General features: G+C 32.1%; 1 protein-coding gene across 1 annotated transcript in view; it reads right to left on the reverse strand.

Moving 5' to 3' along the window:
* Positions 1-2,049: 2,049 nt before the first annotated feature.
* LOC129231244 (intraflagellar transport protein 122 homolog) overlaps positions 2,050-26,082 on the reverse strand; it is an 87,699-nt gene continuing 63,666 nt past the window's right edge. The window contains 8 exon segments of the mRNA XM_054865522.1: positions 2,050-2,148; positions 5,894-6,058; positions 6,433-6,506; positions 10,499-10,730; positions 14,703-14,868; positions 21,312-21,412; positions 22,634-22,737; positions 25,580-25,823. Of these exon segments, the coding sequence (XP_054721497.1) occupies positions 2,050-2,148; positions 5,894-6,058; positions 6,433-6,506; positions 10,499-10,730; positions 14,703-14,868; positions 21,312-21,412; positions 22,634-22,737; positions 25,580-25,823 (1,185 nt within the window).

Genomic DNA, 26,082 nt, shown 5'->3' on the forward strand with positions numbered 1-26,082 from the left:
TAACTAATGTTACATGATAAATATTTAAAAATTAAAAGAAACTAAAACCTTATTCCACAGTCAAACAAACATGGCACACAGCAATTTGGTATTATATGAAAAATATACTTTAACTGACTAGAATTTGTTTTTGCACTTTTATTAGAGACTAGCAAATACACAAAAAATAAACAACTTTTTTGATGATACACTCCTTAATCAAGAAAGATTAAGAAGTAAAGTGGGCGTTTCCCATTATTAATGCTTAACTATAAGCATATTATTTCCCCTTTGAGAAAAAAAAATAAATAAAGATCAGTTACTTTAGTTCAAAAGCAACTGACATATTATAACAAATCAAATACTAGAAACATTAAACTGAATAGGACTTAATACTCTGAAGGGAGGTAGCTGCGCTATCAAAACAGCAATTTATAAATTTTTGTCTCTCTTTTTTTTTTTGAACTATTTAAAATCAAAATCACTTAAGTCCTTTTCTTTATAAAGCATATAATAATAAACCAAATAAGCCATTTGGATAAATATTATTATACCAGATAATATTAATTAAAAATTTTAGTTAATGTGCAGAGGAATTAGTGGATGTTATTTTAAATATTTTCAATGCTTTTTATAACTCCAGGACAGTGCCAGAGGACTGGAAGCTGGCTAGCATAACGCCACTCTTCAAGAAGGGGTCTAAAGGTAATGCAGGGAATTATAGGTCTGTAAGTCTGACTTCAGTGGCTTGTAACATTTTTGAAACTTTGACAAAAATTAAGATTATGAATTTCTTAGAGACTAATAGTCTGTTGACTAGTTTGCAGTATGGTTTCAGGAAAAGTAAATTGTGTGGGGTAAGAGAATTCAAAGATGGCCGTGACAATGTCCATGATGAGGAGCACTCTGGTTGCCTTACTTTGATTACAGACAATTTGATGGCTTCAGTGGAAGCAAAATCTTTGCAAATCTGTGGATGAATTTCTGCAGCAGACAGGTTCCTTGCTGACAAAAAGCATATCACTGAGCAAAACTCTCATGCGGTGGGTGAGTTGATTGTCTTAAACATTATGAAAGCATAGAACAAAACCGTACAGGTTAGCTAGAGCTGAAAATGAGCACAATTGTTCCCGAATGCCGGTTGCATTGCCCGTACACAACACACGTGTTCGTTGCGGTATGCAATGAACTTGTAGTGTTTAAAACAAAACAGACCTTACTTAAAAACACGCCTCGTATACCAGAGTTGTAAACCAAAAACTTGCAGAAGAGCGGGCATGGGCAAATAGGGTATAAAAGTGGTGAAATGAGGCTGTTGTGGATGTGTATAATGCAAAAAACAGTCAATCGAGTTCAAAGTGTAGTTGTTATGGGGCCTTAATGGGAGAGTTTCGTTTTCCTCACCCTAAAACATGTTTTTAATGGGTGAGCAGCAGTTGTGGTGTAAAATTGAGTTTATCAATGACAAAAAAAGCATCACGGTTTATTGGAAGACTGTTCTGAAAAGGCATTACCATTTAGGATGGTTACACTATAGTTAAAGCATTTTGTTTGGGTCAACATTATGCTGCAAATTTGCAACCCACAGATTGGCCCTCCATTCCTTACAATCAGATTGGCATTTTGAGCTGCCTCCTTTCCATATACCATTGATCGGCAGTCCAGGCATTATCTTCAGAGTCCCTGAGCATTAGAGCGCTCCTTTGCTGACATCAATCATCAACACTTTGCCAGTGGTCTCCAACGGCTTCAAGACATTTGGCAAAAGGTTGCACACTTTGCTGGTGATTATGTAGAAGGAATGAAATGAAATTGTGCTTGTAAGTTCAATATGTTGCCATTACTTAAATTACAACCCACGTATATAGATATTTTCAACAAACATTTTTTCTCAGATGCAAAAATACTTGAAATGCTACTCTGAAATTATTCAATATATTTAAGTTACTTCTACGCATTATAAGTATAGTTAAATATTTTCATTAAAATATATTATATATATATTTTTAGTTTGACTAGAATAGAGTCATTTATGCAGATTTTTATCACAGTATATGATGTAGAATATTGTCAGTCATCAGATGCTTCAAGTTCTTCAACAGTAATTCTGCAGAAAGGACAGCAGTTTTTTTTCAAAAGTTCAAGCTCATAATCATCACTGTGAAAAAGCTGTAAAAAGTTCACATATAATGCATTAAAGATGATTGAAAAAATCTTCTACACAATCTAATTATAAATGATATTTCAGATAAAAATTACTGTAATGTCTTATAAGTTATTATATAATAGAAAATCCCCCCATACACATCAAAAAATTCCAAATAGTTGTTTGATGCATTTCAAATACTGAAAAAGAGGTGTTGGGGATGTGGGCGGTAAGAATTAACACAAATGGTTCATTTCATCCAACTCCAATGAATACGCAAGGTTATTGTTAATATTTTGTCCAACCCTACTGAATATGCGGTTTTATTCATCATATTTCAGCCCACCCTATAGAACAGCACTTCCGAAACTTTTTAGACCGCAGAACACTTAGTGCTTTGCTTTTACCTCAAGGAACCCCATCATTGGTTAGGTTTATTCAGTAACTTGCGGTGGTTTAAACTACTGATAAATAGTCCCTCTAGGGACCTAACTCCACTTAAAGATACATGAGCTTGACCTTCAGTAAAAAGGCGCGAACTTGAGTCAATCACAGCACAGTTAAAAAACAGCCTGTATGTCATGAGACGCGAGCTAGAAAACGTCGTCAGTCATCTTTTTCTCACAAAACTAAAACAGCCTTTCAAGAAAATATACTTCTTGAAACTCAGTCCCCTGAATCATTCAAGACAAAAACAAATGCAACATGTTAGAGATGTAAATCGAATTAGTAGACTTTCTTTCTTTTGGTGCTTATTGCACAGGTTTATTTTGATGAGGACTACAACCTGAGTGTCTTGCCTCCCTTACGCATATATTTTTTATTACAGTACAGAATACAGATAAACACATGAAAGAATTTACATCAGAAAAGGGGGGTGGTTGTACATCCGAAGCGAGGGTGGGTGTCGAACCCACCGCCTCAAGTGTGAGAAGCAATCGCTTAGACCATGCAGGTAGCGTGCGACATGATCCCGAATTGACAATATGGCAACTGGTTGTTGATATGGTGAATTATGATTACTTTCATGTGTTTAATGACTTTCCCAAGGTTAAGACAAATCGATTGACGTAAGAATTACCAAAATTGGCCAAGGCGTTTAGCCCCTACAATGCCACATAGGAACAAACATACATACATACACTTATAAACACATTACCCTCCTTTGTGTCGCGCACACACCGTCAAGTGAAAAAGAAAGGGGGCTTTTCTACAAAAGTCGTACATGTAGGGGGAAAATAGATATCATATTCGTATTTAGGGGATCAATTTGCAGAAGAATCAGCCGAAATAGCCTCAGAAGCATTTGACTTTTTTTGCTGCACAATGTGTTGGGGGGGGGGGGTCCCCTATGTTTTCTTTTTTGCTACATATGCACAAGATTTTGAGCTTTGCACATCTATAGTCATTCAGAATAATATTTACGGTTATTAAATGCTCTTTTTCCCCTCCAAATTAAAAAACTGGCTCTGAATCAGAGGAAGGGGGGTCTAAAAAGGGGGCGTGATGAGGGGAAAGGTGGTCGTATTTGAAAACAAGGGGTCCTTTTACATAAGAATCAGCCAGAAGAATATCTTTTTGAATGAAGACCTGTGATTGAACTTGTATGCAACATGCAACATTCACAAGATAGTTTTTTTTTTTTTAATTTTTTTTTCATCGCGAAATTTTTTTTGGACATGGGAGTCACAGAAGCAAGTCTTATACTCTCATTCTGAACCGAATTTTTTTTAAAAACATCATTTTAAAAAATGCAGAATAAAAAGATCGTTTTTCATGATTTTTATAATTTTTTTTTTGTGTGGGGGGGGGGGGGGTGTATACCCTCCCAAGTCTCCCTCTTTTGCAATTGGTGTCCATGATCTTGAACTTTGGACCTCTCTTGCCCTCTAAAACTATGTTAGCAGTTAATATAAAGCTCCTTTAACCTCCAAAAAAAAAAAAAGAATAATTGTTCCTTAACTAAAGAAAATTGAAAAAAACCTTGGGGGGGGGGGGTTAAAAAAATGGTACCTATAGGGGGAAAACGGAGGTCATATTCGGATTCAGGGGGTCATTTTACATAACAATCAGGCGACGAAATGTCAGAAGCATTTTGAGGGTTTTTTTTGCTGCACAGTGTTATTAGTATTAAAAATAGGAAACAAAACATTGATTTTAATATGGTAAATCACAGTTTAACCTTTTAAAGATTTTTTTAAAACAAACTTTAACAAAGTAAATTAATTTTGTTCCTTTACTATGCATTACTTTAGTGCTTAGCATCCCAATATGAAGACCCATAGCTCAGTTTGTAACAGAGCATCCTGCTATAAAACAAAGGTCATGGGATTGATCCTACCATGAATCAGAAAATATAGCTTTTGAATGACTAATTTTCCTCTGTTGAATCCTGTTGCAAATTTCCATGAACATATAATCCTAACTCATTGGAGGCTGGATTTTAAACCACATGTTGTTGCATTGTAATCAGAAAAAAACCCTTTATTTTAACATGGGAAATCATAATATCACGTATTTTATTTCTCCACGGTATTTTTTGTGGGTATGCCATAACTTCCTTAATACTAAGTATCAGGGAAGTAACTTCATCAAACTTCAAAAGTAAGAAACTTACTAAGAAGATCTAATCTTCTAGAACTTATCTAAGAAGATTTTTTCACTGCTATCAGTGAAATGTAAGTGCACAAGTCACACTTTTGCTGTTTTTTTTTTTTAAATTACTTTTAAAAAAAAAGGATTTTGAATTCATAGGTCAGCTAGTGTATAATAATTTTCAAACAACTGATTCCAAAAGTGCTTTAATACTAAGGAAGAATTAGAAGGGAGATGCTCTCTTATGGAAATCTTGTCCCCAAACCAGAAATGGATTTCAACCATGTACTACAATATCAATACAAAACATAGAAATTTAATTACAGCTTTTGCTGTTGAAATTGATGTATAAATGAGACAATATGCTTTCTTGGGTTGACTTTACCTCTTCTCCATCCCTTACCCACCTTCCATGACTACAAATGCTCATTGTAGAATTTGTGGCTTACTGAGTGCCATTTCTTACTGTTTCCTCCTTGTTTTATACCAATAAAAGAACGTGATAATGTTTTTGAACTACATTTAAAAAAAGTAAATAACTAATTTGTTGATAACAATAACTAAATATAAATGAAAACAAGCATTTTATTGGTTTTTTGCTAAGTAAGATATCAAAGAAATCAGTAAATGCCTTAATTTTTCTTTTGCGATGAAAGTGAAGATACTTCATTGGAAAAAATGCTTTCAAACTACTTAGCATTGCAAAACATTTTTTTTTTCCTCTCTCTCTCTCTCTCAATTACATTCATAACTTTCTGTAAATGAAATTTATGTTCATGACATAGTTAAGTTCAATAAATAGTTCTGAAGTTTGCACAATAGTCATTTGGACGAATATTGATAACTGCATATTTGACCACTGAATAATGAAAGCAGTTTTATTTAAAAGAAAAATATATTGCAGACTGTATTCACAATTCTCGTGTGCTTTGTCATAGTTGCTCATTATAACTCAAGTTTATTGTAAAATAAAAAGGTTTTGCTTGCCAGTTTCATTTAGATTCATTTTATAAAAAACAGATTAAGGTAGCTTACTGCAGACAAGTTGATAACTTTTTGATAAGGCATAAAAAATCAACATGACTCTCGATTCAGTCTCCTTTTTCACAAAGGATAATGAAATTCAGACTACAAAGCTTAATTATTTTAAAGAAAAGATATATGAAAAGATACCTTATTGCATGATGGACACCTAGTGATTTGAACACTTGGTAAAACATTCTTATAATACTGTGTTCTCAAAGGTGGAGGCCATTTACAAATCACTACCTCTGAAAAGTTTGTGTGGATCAAATCCTGGCGATTCAAAGACAAAGTCCTTTGCTCATTAGCTGCAGTCTGGAAAAAAAAGATCATTTTTCAAATGAAAAATTTTGTATCAATTAAGAAACATACAGTAATGAGGAGGGTGTTAGTTTAAGAAAAGTTTAACACTGCTGTAATAAATAAAATTGTTTAACAATAGTAATTCAAGGGCCACAAAACTCTACTGAGTAGCAGTAACAAAAAAAGATTAAACAATATGGTAAAGATCCAACTATTTTCATTCATTAAATTACCTCTCATACATGCACAAAAAATATAACGTTCAAAGAAAAGCGAGCTTTTGGCCTGCAAACAAGTACAATAATAATACAACAACTTCAAAAAAGTTTTTAAAAAAAAAGCTTAAAAAAAAAATAAAAAAAAAAAAAAATCAAATATAATCTTACATCATAAGAAAAAATATCATCTTCTCTTTCAGAGAAAGTAAAAGGATCCTCATCCAGCTTCATGCATTGAATATCTGCAAAAGTTTACAACATTAAAAAAGTATGCATATTATAATAACAAATGAATTAAATAAAAAAATTTCAATGTCTGAATTTTCACTCTCAGGTGCAGTGAATATCATTCTTTTAAGGAATAGTAGATCAAGACATATGTAAGTAAAAGAAATTCAACAAATGCCCCAAAAAGAAATGATATTGTAACATGAATAAAATATTTGTTCATATTTCTGCATATGCAACGAATGGTTTCTAAATATTTCAGAAACAACTAACAACTCCCCCCTTTTTTTTTAAATTGATGGATTTATGTCCACTAATCTAGCATGTTAAGGATCAAGTTCGAAATAAAAATTGCATAGTGGCTGAAAAGATTGTGTAGACAAATTGAAATTGCTTTTTTAGACATTATGAACAAACAAAATAAAGTACAAATGAATTTGTTGCTAAATGTTGCATTACCATATGAGGCAGTGAGAAGCAACGGGATGCAAGTGGACTATTTTAAATTTTGAGTAAAACACACTTAAGGATCAGATCCTAGGTAGGCTTTCATTAAAATTTTTTTCTAAATAATGCTGTACAGCAGCACCTACCAGGTACAATCTCTTGCCCCAAAAAAGTAGAGAGGTTCACTTACCATTTGAACTGGTTATCTCCAATTTTTTTCATTTTTGCCACTTGCATCCCTTTGCTTCTCACTACCTCATATGATGGCATAACATCCTTAAAGCAATTATGAAACATGCATGCAAGTTAATTAATTTTTAATAAGGTAGGTGCGACAGATTAGGTCATTTTTTTCGATTTAGAACAGCAAAAAGCTACAAGATTATGATTTTTTTTTTGTCATCAGAAAGCTTAACTGATGATAAAGCATTATCAACAAGCAGTTTATTATCATCAGGCAAAAGCACACAAGAGTCAAACTAAAATTTAATGTTCTTATTTTGCAGTAAGCATTGTTTCATCATGGTTCACTGTAGTTTAATCCTGTAAAAAATGGCTGTTAATTATTCCACAAAGCATAATTTATGTAGTTGATGAAGTAATAAAAAAAAATGTTGTTGTGTACCATCATTTCTTCCTGTGATTTGATAACCTTAGAAAAGTAGATTCTAGCCCAATAAAGCTATGGTTGCCTTAGAAGAATTCCAGCGTCCTTATTAAGACACTAAAGGATCCAGTAGAGGATATGATCCTGTGCTGCATATGCTGCACACATGTTTAAGAACTTTGCACAGGAGTGAATAAAAAAAAAAAAAAAAAAAAAACGAAAATAACAATTTATCAGTGCTTCAAATGAGAGGATTGATCGTTCTCCTTTAATTGAAGTAAATATGGAATTTTTGATAATGCTTTTGAGTTTATCAAATGTGATTAACCATGTTTTTAAATTGACAATAGATAATTTTTGAATTTTTATAGTTTGATAGTACTTTTTGGCCTTTTTTCTGAGTTGCTCTTATTGGGGACCTGTGTTCCTAACAAGACCAAATAACCTTTTTTTTTGTTTAAACTGCTGAAAAACATAATTTAAATTTAAATTTTCACATGGAATACCGTATTTTCGGGAATAAGCGCCGCGGCGCATACTAGGAACAAAGTTTAAAAATTGCCGGTGCGGCGCATATAACGGGTGCGGCGGATACAGTGTTTTTTTTTCTTTTTCAAGTTTAAAAAAAAGTTAAAAATTCTGCTAACAGATGGCACCACATCGTTTGCTTTCGTTTTGTGAAATCCTTCGCCCTTGGGTGACAAGTAAAGCAAAGAGGGGGGAGGGAAGGTGAGTCAGCGATTGCGCGTGTTTCATTGCGGAGAGAAATGTTGATCCACGTGCACGAGCAAGCCTAATCGCGTTGGAGCGAAGGGACAGGAAGTCCATCGACCTTGGGCGACAAGTAAAGCAAAGAGGGGGAGGGTGAGTCAGCGATTGCACGTGTTTCACTGAGGAGAGAAACGCTGATCCACGGGGGCGAGCAAGCCTTATCGCGGCTGAGCGAAGGGGTCAGGAAATCCTTCGACCTTGGGCGACAAGTAAAGCAAAGAGGGGGCAGGGAAGGTGAGTCAGCGATTGCACGTGTTTCACTGAGGAGAGAAACGCTGATACACGTGGGCAAGCAAGCCTTTTGCATCGGAGCGAAGGGGTCAGGGAGAGGAGGCAGCAAAAGTACTAGTAAGAGAGAGGGATGGATGTCCAGTGTGTAAAGGGAATTTACCACCTCCCTCACAAAAATGAGTTGGTTGGTCAAGCAACCTAATGGGAAACTTGTCTCCTAGATCTAATTTTATTATTCACTTACATCGTCGTGTTGCATCTTTTGCTGTGGTTCGTGCGTTCTTGGCTTTTTTTTTGCAAAATTTTTTTAGAGTTGCTTTTGAAATGGCTCCTAAGCAATTGAAAAATTATACTGCAACCTTTAAGTTTAAGGTAATAAAGGCAGAAGCAATTGGAAATCGTTTTACTGCCAGAGAGTTTGGCATTGACGAGAGATGCGTTTGCCGTTGGAATTCGGATAAATTAACCATCGAAAGTGATGGCCAATCGAGGGATGCCTAAGGCAAAAAGTGCAAAATGGGGATTTTAAAAAATATTTCAATATCGTTAATTAAAAATACTAACAAGAAATTAAAAAAAAATTTTTATTTAAATTTAATCCAGCTTTCTTTACTATTGATTGTGCTATTAAGTTGTTTAATGATGGATGCGCGCTTATGGAAGGTGCGGCGCTTACACCGGGTGCGGCGCATACATGAAAAAACTTTTTTCTTTGAGAATATATTACGATGCGGCGCTTACATCGGGTGGGGCGCTTATTCCCGAAAATACGGTAATTCTTTTTTCTTATTTTTCATGAGACATGTGATGAAAATAAAACATTTGAAGTCAAATGAATCATAAATGGGCCAGATACTAGGACATGAACCTTTGAGTGGCCTTATTTGGTACGCTAAAATTAAACTCTATTTATCTCTAAAGCCCTTCTATGGAACTACAACCAATTTTTCACTTATTTTTTGCTTGATGTGACATTTGAGAAACTGTTATTCATATTTATTGACATCATTGGACTATTCCTTGAAAATTAAATAGTCAATTCGTGATAACTCTAATGTAAAGGGACCAACAAAGAACTTCGATTAATCAGAAGCTCGACTAACTGCTAGTTTAGGTTTTCGACATTTTAATATTAAAAACCATCGAATATTTTAATTAATATGAAAATATAACAGACATAATTACAGAACTTAAAAGTTTTTAAGCGTAATATGCACAGTTTAATCAAAAATACCGAGAGAAAAAACTCAAAAGCATGGTGTTAATTTCAATACTGCTGGAACCACTTGAATAGAGCTGTTTCTATTTCAGGAAAGGTGCATATCTTCATTCGTTTCAAATTCGGATTCATGTATTCTATCTCGTTAGAAGTTTCCCTTTTTCTTTTAATATTATTGACAGAGTACTAGCTTAGACATCTTTAATAGTAAAGAAAACTCCCTCTGTCTCTCAGGAACTTACCAGCAAATGATCGAACTAAAGAATGAAGGGAGACAAATCTTAACTTAGGTCAGCCTTTGAATAAAGGTACAACTTGACAGCTTAAATGCAAATTTGTAGTCCAGCAACATGTCAAAAAGTAAACAGTACAGTACAACAAAGGAAAATAAGATAACTCATTTCCGTAGGTGTAACTCCTTTATCGCACATTGGCTCAACAGGTGCTTTTCTTTCTTTAGAGGCCTATTGTGCAGGAATTGCGAGTGAAGGTGAATTAATTTTTCTCTCATAGTCACTTGTTTCCCTTCTTTCAAAATAAATTTGAAGTCATCTTTTGAGTTAAAGGAAGTTAACTTCAAGATATTGAGAATAATTAGCATGGAATTAAAGACAAAGGGGTCAAGACCTAATAAAAATTTCAAGTTATAGTAACACTCGAGTTATCAAACTTCAAGTTATTGTGAATTGACAGTACTTAAAAAGATAATACAGATAGTTATTAACACAAACCAGGGCCTCCCACTTTCATATTTTGCTCCATATGGGCTCTTGGAGTTTTAGAAAGCAGTTTGTAAGCCTCTTCATCAGTAATTCCATCTTCTAAGAAGAATTCAACTACAGGCAATATTTCAAATGAAATGAACGAGTATGCGAATGGGTGTTGGCAATTACAACAAATGTTTCCTTGCTTATTGATCAGTGGATTACTGGTAGAACACTTGTAACACATAGGAAGGACTTCCTAAAAGAAACAAACAATATACAGCTGTGGGCAGGTACAGGGCAATAACTGCAAATTTTTCATTTTTGTCATCTGTTGTATGTTAGCTTTATTGTACAAGCTTGCTTATTTTGTTTCTGCTGAAGGTCTAAATCCAGCATTTCCCTATTGCTAGTATGGAATCCAACACACATTTTTTCATATATCTAGAAAAATAATTTCTGCAGATACTGCCGTTTACCCGCCCACGGTAGTATATAACTTATAATCAACAACCTGAACATACAACTTAACCTTGGCTTTTTGGAGAAGTACATACAAAAAAAAATAAAAAAAAAACCTAGATTCTGTAAGTTCAATAACTTTTAATGATATTGCTGTTTTAAATATTTGTGCATATTGAATAAAAATGTATTTTTACAAATACATACGAAATTTTGCAGTTGACATTACAGATAATTTTTTTTTTTTTGGAATCGAGATTAACTACATGATTACATAAAATGATCATTTTTTCTTCAGATGATGCATTTTGATGGCAAAAGAATGATGATAAAATTCAGAAAAATATTCCAGTTTTATCCCATACTGTAAGATGAAATCACTTAATAAACAACTGTTTAAATGTGCATAAATAACTGAAGAAATTTTGGAACAGTAAATATTAAGAGTATATAGTATTGCAAGTTACACACTATATATACATTGTCAAGTCCAATTAAATTTACCTATACTTTTTTTGTACTCTACAAGAAGACAGATACATTCAAAACTTTTGACTCTTTCTGAGAGGTCCTTAAGAGTACCTTGTAGAGCATTGCTTGGGAAACAGCCTTATAGGACATTGTTTAAAGGCAACTGAATAGTATGGAAAAAATTACACTTACTATGAAAATATGATTGAAAAAGACTAATATAAATCAATGCAGACAAAATTATATTATGAAATTTTAGAATAAGCCTATAAGATTGAGAAATATTTTTCATTGAGACTATTGTCTCCCCTTGCCCTTTTGAGAGAATTATTAGATTTCAGCAAAACTTTTACGTTCAAAAGATATTTGACTGGATATTTCACTCTCATGCATAATTTTAAATTAAAATACGTTTTTGTTCAGTTTTTAATTGCTCAGAGAACTAAAAATTAAGCCCTACATGGAAATGGAATTTTTTATTAATGCATGAAATTGATATTCGTGCATAACATTGCTGAAAAGGGGGGAAAAAGAGGAAATCATGCAAAACACGTAACTAGAAATATTTGAAAGAATATACATACAAAACAACAATAGACTTCAGGTTTCAATTTGCCTATTATTTTATAAAGCTGTAACAAAACTTTGTGAGGGAAGCGACATTGCTTTGTGAAACTGATGAAAAATAAGAAATTGTGTTCTGTAACTATCTACCCTTTTCCATTTCTAAACCTAATTTTTCAAAAAATGTCTAACAAATTTTAGATGAGATGTTATAACATGTAGAAATGTCAATAATTATGGAAAGAGAAAATTTCCCTGTTGAAAATAGGGTAACTCCTGGACACTTGGGAGAGTTCAACATGTTTCAAGAAAACCCTTAGACACTTATGGAAACTGAAACAGAGTCTGTTGTAGTAAATAAAAACGCTTGAAATTTCAGTGATTAAGCAAGAAAATAAGTATCAAAAGTCTATGTGCTAAATTAATCACAGTTTACAAAGCTTGAAGTTATTGATGAAGGTAATAAATATTGACAGTAATAAATACTCCGTCTTTTATATATGTCTAAGTGATTGGCTGGTAAGATTAGACAGTTATTGAATCTATTTGTTTTTTGATTTCTATAGGATTTCAGAGATGTGACTGGTACTTGTAGAGGTTTATTACAGTTAAAGGAGAAATAGACATTTGACTTTCATGTCTTCAATAGTATTCTTATTAGAGATGGCACAAAGCGCAATTTGGTGGGCCTACTAATGGCCGTAGCTTTGGCTGTTCTGTATGTAGAGTTTTAGCATTAAATGTACAATAAATGCATATAACATCATGTAATTCTCCATATAAATTACTGCTCTAAGATCTTTCAACATTTTCAGCGCTTTCTGTGTTTTTTTTAGATTCATACATATCACAAATTAAGATTTTACTTTTGCTTTGCACTGGTAGTACCAGAAAAGCACACGTTTTTAATTTTTCATTAGAATAAGTAATATAAAGCATTATTTGGAACATTAAAGGCATGTTCTACAATTACATTAATGTTTATAATAACCAACTGATATGATTAAATTAAATCATAGAATTATCCAATAATTAAGTACCTGCTATTTAGATTAGGAGTTCATATTGATACAAATATCTGAACATTCTTAATGCAAAATGATTTTTTTTTATTTTGACTTAGTAAAAGTATGTAATATCATGCATTCTTTCTTACTAGTCTATCATTTAGTATTTATTTTTGAGAAGGATTGAACAAAGTCACAAGTTAAAATATGTTGACAGATTAATGCAACTATTTAAAAAACTGAATTATTACACCAAAAACTATTAAATATAACATAATTTTGATTTAAATTACTATAGGATGCCCATTAGTCCCATACCCGCCCTTGTAAATGTAAATAACACCACTATTGCTATAAGCTTCAGAGCCAGAACTATTTGAAGAATGTTTAATGCAGTATACTTATATAGCTTCATTTTAAAACTTTTTTAAATAAAATTTCAAACTAAATGTAACCTAATGTAACTTTTAACAGAATACATTGTTAACAAACATTTTATAGTTGAATGAATTCTGGCTCCAAGGGTTTAATACACAAATTTTAAAATTAAATATAAGATACAATTTTGAATTTAAAAGACAATATCTTATATTATAATAATAATAATTGTAAAAAGAAATTTCGCAACATAAATTGTTTCAGGCCGAAGCGGCCAAATCACAGTCCATGATTCGGTCAGACCGAAACTTCATTCCATCTCTAAAACTTATGATTAGTGGTGTTTTTTAAGAAAAACCAAATTTTCAATGTGATACAAAATAAATAAATAAATAAAATAAAGTAAATGATCTGCCTGGTACTCAATTTTTTCCAGCTGTCTTGCAACAATTTCCTCATTTTTGTGTGTGTGTTCCTTTTTTCTTTCTCTTTCATAATTTTTCATTTTTCCTTTTTTTTTTGTTCCTTGTCCAGTGTTCCCATTGTTTATCCTCAAATTTGGAAATTTTCATTCCCTTAGTTTCTGATTGTTTTTTTTTTTTAATTCAGTGCCATGCATCTTCATTTGCTAACTTTGAGGTTGACTAATTTGGTTTAAAAAAATACCAGTGACTTTTAGTTGACATCACACTTACTCTTGACTTTGCTGTAGTGTGTTGAATACTCTTGTACTAATGAAGGGTCCCCACTACAGCTACTTGTAGTAGTTTCGGAAGGATTTGTAATTTGTTTATGTTGAGTATTGGTTTTATTTATATTTTAGCACATATAATTTTTGATCATTTTTCATATAAACAGAGGATACCCAGGGACGTGCACAGGAGGGGGGGAGGAGAAGGGACACCTGTTGACCTGGGCCTGAGCCTGAAGGGAGCCCAATATTTTTAAAACTAGGGGCGAAATATAAGGGAAAACAATATTGAGGGGGCCAAAAAAGTCATTTGTGACAGGCCCCAAAATTTCTGTGACCCCCCCCCCCCCCCGAGGATACCTATATTGTGCATCATCGCTTTTACACATTCACAAAACAATAATTCAAGAGTTATAAGCATAAAGAGCATACCTCAGAATCTGAAAAAGGCTTTGCATGAACATGCATTGTTGCTAAGTCAATTAAATTACTATATCTTTCTGGAATGCGATACATACTGGCATTTGTGACAGGCCCTAAAATTTCTGTGACCCCCCCCCCCACCCCCCGAGGATACCTATATTGTGCATCATCTCTTTTAATTTATTAACACATTCACAAAACAATAATTCAAGAGTTATAAGCATAAAGAGCATACCTCAGAATCTGAAAAAGGCTTTGCATGAACATGCATTGTTGCTAAGTCAATTAAATCACTAAATCTTTCTGGAATGCGATACATACTGGCTTGCTGGTAGGCAGTTCTTGCAAGTTTATAAGCTTTCATTGCAGAACTCTGTTTAGCAGCTGCATAATAAATGCGGCTTACATATGTAAGAAAAATAACATAACTATGGAATTTATTTATTAACTTGAAAAGAAGGTTCATATGAAAATTGTAGATTACATTTCTCATCAAAATTACATTTCTCATTTAAGTTTGTTTTCCAGTCAATGGCTTTTTGTTTGATTGCAGAGAGAATAATTAGCATCAGATTATAAACAACTTATTGTTTTTAATAAACCTAGTTTAAATTAAAAAATCTGTCTAAAAAAATAAGTCATCAATAAGCTAATGATTGTTTAATCCAGCTTTAGTACATCAAAAAAAAAAAGAAAATTAATGTTGTGATGCTTTTCATATTTTTAAAATTTGCTTAAAAAACATTATGGGATCCAATAATGTAAAACTGCAACAAGAGTTCACATTTTGAGCTTAGCATAGAACCACATTTATTCTGTCTTTTAATCAATATAAAATAATTAATTTAATTTATTGGATGATTGGACTAGAACAATTTGTACTATGAGAGGTATGAAAGCTTTATCCTTCTAAAGGCAACAGACTTAACTTCTTGAAAGTCCTTAAAATAATTTCAGAAATAATTTACACAGAGAACAACATGCTTGGAGAAAAGGAGATAAGTCTTACTTATGGTAATAAGCATAGAGATGCCTAGCCTAAAATTCAATATTTTGACATAAAATACTGTATTTCTATTGTAATTCAAGAAAATATATATGTTTTCTTTAGGATAAGTAAGATTCATTCAGAAAGGACAACTAAAACAAGTGTTCATACTTGCACCACATGTGGTCACAACTATCCTCTTCATTTTTTTGCAATTTTTGGTAAGGAACTAACGTAGAAGGTAAATTGCTTTCCCTACCTTCTTAAACAGTCAAAAAATCATGCTAAAGCATTAAAATATTTAACATTACTTTTTAAAACTAGATGTAAGAAAGTTCGAAAAAAAAAAAAAAAAGTCAAAAGTGGTCATAATTACCCCAATTGTAATACTAATTGCAGTAAAATGTTCTACAGATATCCAATGCATTTGGAATGCGCTAGTTTGTTATTTATATCATTGTAAAATTACTTATACAGCATATACCCAAGGCATAAGACATCAAAGTTTAAAATATGTACTACAGTTTAAATATATTAAATTATGTTAAGTTGAATTATTATGAATTTCAATTACCAATACTTTTGAAAAAGAAGTTCAGGATTCTAAAAGTAATTAATTTCTGTTTTTTAAATGATTTTACAGGTCTTATTTCATCTTTTTACATACAAAAATATGTTTCAATAATGGAATTCAACAATAAATAAAATAGATGAATAAATCGTATAAAGAAAGTTATTATATGCTAGTTTAAGTGTATTTTGACAGTTGTAGTTGAAATTATTTTTAACCTTTAGGCTACGGCAACTATACAATTATCTTTTCCCTCTCCCTACGGCTCAAAGCTTTCTTAGTTCCTTCCCCCCCGAATAGGACAGCATAAAGGGGGCGATGTCCACTTCGACCGCTGAGCTCTCCGCAATACAGGGTTACTATAGTGGGACACTATACTTGGCTAGTCATCACTTATTCAATGGTTTGAAAATAATTTTTTTCCCTCCTTGTTCCTTATGGGGTTCTCTAGGTTTAGATTTTCTGTAAGTATATTTGGTTCAGTTTTAAAATTGAAATCACTGAAATAACGCTTCTCATCTAACCTAAGGCTAACGACAACAAAATAATAAATATCAAACTCTATTTGTGAGGTAGACCACTGGATTCAATAAATGCCAGATGTCCTTATCTATGCGCTAAAATGCGGAGGTAAATAGCGTTCAACTGAGACCAAAGCCATTGTAAATACAATGTAGAATACCTTAGATTCAAGGGAGGCAACTTTGCTTTTCAGCTTGGCTATTCAGAAAAATGATGACACTAATACGTGTGTCCAAGAAAGAATCCACAATAATAGCGAACAATTCCTTGCTTTGCTTTTCTGAGCAGGTGCAAGCGGAATATGCTTGAACACCGTATTCATTTACATAAAGAACGTTAGCGCTTATCTATCTTTTAGAGCATGCAAGGCACCCTTTTTTGTATATGAAGCTGGCGTTTCAAAGTCAATCACTGTCGAGTGAGATAATATGGAGAGACAGCCTACAAATCCCCTGATATCCCCATTCACTCTTTCTTCTAATTGTGGTTGAAATACCTCTAGTAATTGTTGAAGGATTAAGTTCCGCTCCCTTCACAATGCACAAGAAAAATATCTGGGCAAATTTGTTTTAGATTCCAAGTCTTTCCTCTTTTCAACATTTCCTATTTATGTACTATCTTTATAATACATTTTCACTACCCAGTACGTTGTTATTTGTGAGTAAGAGAAGATAAGTAAAAAAAAAAAATACGCATGAGTAAACAGAAAACCAATTTCTTTCTTCCATTTTTTACTGGCATAAACAGTTCCAAATGTAAGAATTAATTAACAGAAAAAAAAATAAACAGACATTAGACTCTCATTGAAAACTGAGTAAGATATATCAGGTGCTCTTATAAATCTTTTCACTTAACCTTTTTTTTTTTTTTTTTTTTTTGCGCAAGGAAGAAAGAGGAGCAACCGACTTTGACTTAAAAATTAACATTTTAAGCCCCTTAAATACAAACAGGGGGAAAACTGAATGCACAAATTTATACTTTATTAACTGCTTTATAAGGCCATAACGTTTAAGAATTCCTAAGTTGAACCATAAAATTAAAAAATTCAGCGAAAAAAACCCTCGTAAACGTGCCCCGGTGTACCATACTTATTTTGTTTCATTCAGCATATCCTTAGTCCTTTTGACTTTGTACTGAAATAATATTCGCTATAGACAAAATATCAAGGAAATACATTTATATTTTCTAAAATATCAAAATTAAGTTTTTATGCTTTTCACTCAATAAGTGATCAATTAGATAGATTTTTAGGCGTAGCGAAGGGGGGGGGGGTAAAAACACCCCTCAGAGCCCTTGATTTTAACATTCTTGCCATCCCTAGTGCAATAACTTTTACATATGAAAAGGCTCGTTTTGAACAGAAAACCCCCTCCAGAAGATAATTCTGACTGTGCTAGTGACTCTTTTTATAAAAAAAAAAAAAAAAAAAAAAAAAAAAAATGAGCATTTAGTCTAACTTTCAATTTTCAAACCAAAAGATTCACGACACAGATTCTTAATTGAACCTCTCTTTCAAATTTATTGATTTTAGAATGTTTTCCATGTTTTGTTGAAACGGTATTACAAATAATTTTCAGTTAAAATGTAAATAAAGAAATAAATGAAACGTGGCAAATCGCAAATTGATAAGTTGTTTCTTATTCAGCATGATATTCATTTTCGAAAAGTTAGCAAAATAAGATATGCTTTTCAAGTGTTTAATTATTTTTATAAAACCATAACAAAAGAAATATTTTGGAGAATGATGTTTCTTGCGTTCTGCTCCCTAAATATCTACACTGCTTAAACTAAATAGGTGTTTTGTACTCAGTAAAATATGCTGTTATTAATTATAGGAAGCCTTACTATTGGGTTATTAAACAGAAAAAGGCTATCAAAAATTTTTCTTTCCTTCAAGTATTTTACTTCTGCTTAACTTTCTCCCCTCTTTTTCGAAACTTCGCCACACATTCCTTCACTGGGAACAAAACTATGCCAAACGCCTCTGATTGACAGACCCCCAAAAGGGGTGTAGTGCGTTTCATTCATTTTCTCCCTGTGTAGGCGTGTGTGAAAGGATTATCAACTGCGGGAAGTAACTGGAGGGGGAAGGGAAGGACTGGTACAGACGTTGTACCACAGCCGTAGGAAGAGAGCACTTTTTGTCGGTACAGCATATGTACCGCCGTTGGCTAAAGGTTAAAATGTTCTTGATAAAGTCGTTGTATAACAAGAGTAAATTAAATTGGAAACATATTACATAACCTAAATGACAAATCAAATATTGTAAGAGATTTACATTGTTACTCATGAAGAATTAAAAAATAAAATGCATGCACTAAACATGTGTTTCACAGTTACAATTTAACAGTAGAAAATGCTCTAAGCACTGGCCTGGCTACTGTTGCTTTCATGGCAGAGAAGTTGGCAGACATTTAATATTTTCACTTATATCTATACATATAAAGGAGGGTCGAATTTAGCTTTTTATAAAAATCAAAAATGCCTGTAAAGGGAAAAGTTGCGTATTGGCATCAAATGATCATATAAACATTTTTTGGAAATCAAAATATATTTAGATCCCCCCCCCAGCTCCTTGAAGTTGTGTAAAAATTGACATTTTTAAAATTAAAAAAAAAAATTCTTATGTATAATTTTTTTAAGTGCCTGTGGTGTGAAAATTTGCGTATTGGCATCTAATGCTCGTTAAAATTTTTTTGGAAATTAAAACTAATTTAGATCAACCCCCCGTTCCCCAAAGTTTCGTCAAATATGAAAAAATCGACATTTTAAAAAAATATTAAAAAATGTCATATGTATAATTTGTTTTAATCGTATGTGGTGGAAAAAAATTAAATAGTAAGACCCTTTGTTTGTGAACAAAATTATTATTATAGCATATATACTTGAAGCCTCTACCCGGACTTCAAAATTTGCATAATTTGCAATTTTGCGTAGTTATTTCTGCTTAGTTTTGACCATTGGATACAGATGATGCGATTGTGCAGAATATATTTATTTTTCTTATTCTGTGATAAAATGAAACTATTTCCATCACCCTACCCTGTCGTCTAACAAATCGGCCTGTTCTTGGCATTTATCCAAGCAAATACAAACCATATAGACAACGATATGTTCTGGATTCAAGCGATATGTTCTGGAAATTGTCCAAAATTATTGTCCACCAAACCACCAGAAAAAAAGATTCATAAGCTAATTATTAAAAGTGTAAAGATCTATACGCTATCTCATGCAAGGTAAATTTAAAACAGCAAACAGATAGCTTCTTTCATATATTGGTACAAAAGAGCCATCATATAAAATAAAGACTAGACTATTGTTGAAAACATTGTAAAAGAGTATGCAAAAGTTTGGTTTCTCATTAAACTGAGTCTTCATGCCCAGCTGGTGCACATCATTTTTGGAAAATTGTCCACTACTAAAGATATTTCAGCAATGATCTGCAATTAGTAATTGATCATGTTCAAAAGGAATAGTTTTTATGGTCATCCAAAAACCTGCTGGTTACCCTGAGCATACTATTCTCTGAAGAAATTAGGTCACAGAACAATCCTGAAGACCCAAACTTTTACTAATGAAACTGTAAGTGATTTTATGATTTCACCTCTCAATTTTCAAGCAAAAGACTGTACAGAATTGATAAATTGGCAAAATTGTACTTAAGGATCCTCCATTGTCCAAACAGATACTTAATGCGGAACTTGAGAAAATGGATAAAACGAGTGACATTATTGAAAGTGAGTATTGGAATTTGCACAAGAGGTCGAAACAGTTAGGTTAGTGGTCGAAGCATCTTCGTCTTTTTGTGGAGCAACAAGTCATGATGGCTTTATTCGCGAAACATTGTCGTCTCAAAAATTAATGCTGAAATTCGAAAACAAAGCAAAGAAGTATAGGTGTAAAATTTCTATATTACAAAAAAAAAAAAAAAACCTGTGCCTCAATTTGGGTGCTTGGGAGGGCAGGGCGACAGAGAGCCAAAGCCGGCTCCTTCTCAGTTATGTGGTCAAGCCTCTCCTGCCCCAAAAAAAAAGAAAAAAAAAAAAAAGAAAAAAGATAAGAAAAGGGGGAAAATGAGAAAAAGGGGGAAAAGAAAAGGGGGGAGTGGAGAAGAAAAAATTAACTGCTTACTAGAAAACAATTAAATCTATTTTAAGTGCCTCAACAGTAAATACCAAAAGAGTAAGTTTTACTTGATCTTTACGTTTTCTCTTATTCGGAGTATAGCAACTTAAAACAAAATTTAATGCTAATGCGTTGTTCAAAATTCATGTTGCGCAACAAACAGGATAAAAACCTTACTCTTGTGACTCTAGCAGCTGACTAACAAGGTCAAACGTGTTACAACTTGTCCCTGCTTGTCTCAGATGATCACGCTACAGGACAAGTCACAGGATATGGATGCAGCTTCAGCAGTTGCTGCTCATTCACTGTACTTTTTGATCACACCTTGCATGTTAGTTTAATTGAATTAAAAACATTTAACTACCAATTAATTTATTAAATCTGTAATTTTATTATAAACTAATTTTTGAAAATGAATTTTTAAACCATTCCAGTTAAGATGTTTCTCTGGCCATGACGATTAGGTAGACAGTTCCAAAGGTGGTGTGATAGTGATGTTTGACTGTATTATGCACAATACAACTGTTACATATAAGTTCATTCGACATAAAAAGCTATTTTCTCTAAAATTTCATGCGTCTTTTATAAAAGTAATACTTAATACAAGATCTACTTATAAGAATATAATAAAAGGATACAATTTTGAAATTCCAGGCAAATCAATTTTAACTAATTGCAACCATAAATATCGGGCAATATTGAACAGTGTTTCTGTATTTTGCATAGTAAAAGGTTCTTCCTAGAAAAATTAATAGCCATTGCTTTTAAAATATCAGATGAAATAGCCAATAATTATGAAAAAATTACAATACATCATCTCAGAATTTTAAATAAAAAGCAAATTTTGTTAAGTAAAAAGTACTCAATTAGAAAAAAAAGATCCAACTAAAGGAACAAAATAAAAAAAGGTACATCAAATTTTATGAACTTAAAAAGGATACTACTTTTAACAATCATGCAAAATTGCATAAAAGCAAGATTTTATAATACACAACAAGTATATATCATAAATGATACATATTTAATTCATTCTAATTTTAAAGCCACACAAGAAAAGAAACAGGGATGCTATTGTGCTTCAAAATACACTTTTAAAAAACAATGTAATTAGAATACCAGATGAATAATAAATTAATTATACATTACATAAAAAACCTTTATACTTCTTTATAGGTAAAAAAGATGTCCAACAAAACTGTGTGTTTTTATTCCATTAAAGTGGACATTTAGGTAAGTGCATTACTATTTTATTAAAAGGTAAAATGTATTTCCTAGATATTGGGCAAAGCTTTACAAGCAATCAGTACTTAACAATAGTGCACATCTAGTTTTAAGTGTATAAATGCAAGTTAAAACTGCATTACATTTTCTAGAGCATACAGAAATTACTACTAATTAATAAAACTGGGTGTGTCAGTAAATTGAAAGATAGTAAAATTGTCAAATACAAAAAAATGTTATGATGGCAGACACAGCTTATATAGTTTAAGTTTGTTGATAGCATACATTGTTATTGAAACAACCATGGCAGTGCAGTCTATTTCATTTTAGGAAAAGTAATGAAGAAACAATTTGAACTTGATCTCAGATTAATTTTATCAAAATTTCAGATTATGTAATTAATGCAAACAAGAAAACAAATTAATAAAATAATGAAACCAGTTTGATTTTGTTTCATTTGATCATTATTGTATTGAGTTAAAAAAGCATACTGCATCAAGTATTGCCCACAGCACTACAAAAAGTGATGACTGTATTTTAAAAACATTACTTCAAAATATACATAATACTTTACACATAACATATAGTATTTTGGAATATTTTCCATTCTATTTCAAAAGATATTTTATAAATTATGTTCAAAATAGAAAAGAAATACACTTTCAGAAGATTGCATTAAAAACAGAGACAGGAACATTAACAAAATAAAAATAAAATAAAATAAAATATATATACAAACCAAATAATTATAAATATGACTATATGCATAATACACTTCAGCTGCAAATTGTTCACACCAGAATTTTTTCAAGCGTTGTTGAGCCACATAATCATCTTGAATATCTTTAAAATAAATAAATAAGTAAATGAAAAATACACACACACAGCACACATACGCAAACACATAGTAATGTAACATTATATAAAAATTAAATTTTATCAAAATATAATGCTCAAAATTTGATGTTGCTTACAAAACAATTGGCTTTAAAAAATAAAAGTTCATCAGACAAGCCAGATCACATATACAAAGGAATAAAACTTGGTCCTTTATATTCATTTATTCCCTTATTCCTATTTATATTTATGTAGTTATTATTAACATAACCATAAATAGTAACACATATGCATATACAATGATTTTTTTTGGGACATTAAGAAGGAAAAAACTACATTGTGAAAAATTAGGAGAAGTTTTTTCAATCTTTTGGAGAAAAAAAAAAGCACTACCCCTGCTCCTGATATATAATAAAATAACTGAAATAGATTTCATTTAATATAATTTTCTGGATATTTGTCGATACGTTTCTTCTTGCTAACCTTTACAGCAGCACCATAATCAGCTGTCAGACAAAATAATTTTTTTCAAGTCATGCTGTTATTCAAGATAACTTATAAATGCAGCTAAAAAGCTATCTGATTTGGATTTTACTCTTCATAAATGGGGTTATTATTCGTAGGGGTGCACTACCTTTTTTGGTGAAGGGCCACTCACATAACTTGAACACTAGTGGAGGTCCTCATGCAGGCCTGTCATTTGGAGGGGTCTGGATTCGAAATCGCTCCCAACCCTCCTCCTGGCCTTTAGAAATGAATGTATTTTATGGATTTTTACCAGTACTTTGTTAATGTAAATTTACGTATGAAAAATTTATATATATATATATATATATATATATATAATTGAAATATTGAATCTTTCATTAAATGACTTTGTTTAAAAAAAAAACAAAAAAACATCCATATATATAAAAACTAAACGGGCAGCATTAATTTTTCAAATATGCCGATCATTTTGGCGATCTTAGACTGCTTTCTTTTATACCTTTAAAAATGTCAGCGCCATCTGTTGAGGAACATTGTAACTAATTTTGAAAATTTGTCTGTCTGAAAATTTACTGTTGTCCCAAGCATAATGCAACAAATGGTATATTCTATTGCTGCCCATTTAGTTTTTATAGATTTTTCAAATGTATCAGTCATTTTGAGACCACTCTGTAGCACTGCAGTTTCGGAAAATATCCAGAGGAGAGCCCTAGAACCTCTCTCCTTATCACAACCAAAGATGATCAACATTATCCTTTTCAGAGCTTCAATTTAGAAATATTAAAGGAAGCGAAGAGATTGAATTACACTACCTTCAGCAAGGTATATATATGCAAACTTACCAATCCACCATGAGCAACAAAGCAACCAGCACACTGGTATACTGGTAAAATTTGAAACAAAAACAAATTTTCATAATTGCAGTTAAGACAATTATTGCAAAGCTAGCAACTTTTATTATTTCTTGTTTTTTCCCCCTTTTTTGGGTGTCCAAAAAATTACCCTGGAAATTTGGGCAGGCCAGGGTCCTGTTGGCATGCCAAATGTAGCACCCATGCCATAGATTGCCGATCTCTGTATTAGATAAATGTCAGAGTAGTCAATCAGAAATGAAGAAAAATATGGAAGTATTATTACAGTTCCACCAACTTGCGAGACTGAAAAGTTGCTCATTACGTTTCACAACTCCTTAAAATTTGTGTATGTAGTTATACTTTAATTTTAAACATAAATAGCTCAATACTCTTTGAGAAAAACAAGAGCTTTAATTTGATTAGAGTAAAACAACCCCTTAAAAAAGCTCTCTTTAAGAGAAAAACAAAACATAATCAAACAAACCTACTTTTCTGTTTAAAATAAAATGGAATTATAGATTAATGTTTAGTAAGTTAGAAATATAAAAAAAAAACAGTATTGCTACTATAGAACTCAGGGGCGGACACAGAAAAATCTTTTGGAGGGGGCACGGTAAATTGAATAGCAAGCCTTTGATGTTTCATAACAAATGACTTTATTTTAAAATGTGCGTGTTTTTAAATTATATTTTTTTAGGATTCCTTCAGGTCAATGAATCTACTTCTAAGTACATGAATATTATGCACTAATATACTTTGATTGTGGATGGAGAACACTTTAACGTTTCAAGCCATTTAAATACTAAACCCAATATAATGTCACCGAGATGCTAGACTAAAAGCGGCTTTACTTAGGAACATTGTCATAATGATTATAACACAAGGGCAAGGTTATTAAATAAACCAATACCTCACTTCAGTTTTTTTAAATTAATTTATAAAGAAAATCATAACTTCATAACATAAAAATCATGGTTTTTCCAAGAAATTATCATATGACTTCTTTCATTTTGCATTTTTAATAAGCTGAAAAAAAAAAATATTACTTCGCAAATAGGTTCCTGAATCAAAATGACTCTTTTAGGTGTGCCTACACATTAAAAAAAAAAGAAGTTATTTATTGATTACATCAAAGAAGAATTAGTGGACGAATCACGATAATACAGTCCCTTGAATTCGAAACCAGCGAGTTAAATGTATTCTGCAACTCTGGGCTTCTGACTTCAGTAATACTTCTTTAGCAAACAAAAATGCTTTTATTCAAAATATGCTGTGTGTGTTTTGTGATCTTTTTAAGTAACTACGTAAAAAAATGCAAAAGAAAGGTCAATTAAAAAGTAATAAATAAAATAGTGAAATTAATTCATCCTTTGTGGGGAGGTGGGGGCATTAACCCCCTGGGTCCCCCCTAAAATCCGCTGCTGATAGCACTCATATCATTTCAAGACACAAGCAGGCCAGAAAACTTAAATAAGTCAAGATTAAAATTAACTTAATTTACAAACCAGCGGCACTTTTTAGACTCTGCATCGAAAGAATCCAGTAATAATAGCCAGCTTCCTTAAATCTTTTCTGATTTACAGCGATATCTGTTAGCATTTCCAGTACACTCACAGCTTGATCTTCACATCCGGCAGCATAAAAAGCTTTTTGAGCATCCACAAACCGATCATTTTCTGCAAGCCAATTTGCATAAGGGACAAAGACATTTACTTTATATTCTGGATGCTGCTTGGCAAGCTCAAATGCCTATATTTCATTAGAACAAATGAATAAAAAGCACATTACAGCTTTAAACTCAGAAGATGAAATCAACTATAGTTTTAAATAAGCAACTGAACAAACAAGTAAGATCATACTACAATTTAATATTTTTTTTTGACAAGTGAAATATATGTGGTGTCAGAATCATGGAACAATAAACGACTTAACGAATACTTACCATTTGTGAACAAAGAACACCTGCTCAAATGTTCTTCTTTGAACAAAGAAAATCTAGGTGACCCAT

Source organism: Uloborus diversus, chromosome 10 (genome assembly GCF_026930045.1).
Source record: "Uloborus diversus isolate 005 chromosome 10, Udiv.v.3.1, whole genome shotgun sequence".
Lineage (NCBI taxonomy): Eukaryota > Metazoa > Arthropoda > Arachnida > Araneae > Uloboridae > Uloborus > Uloborus diversus.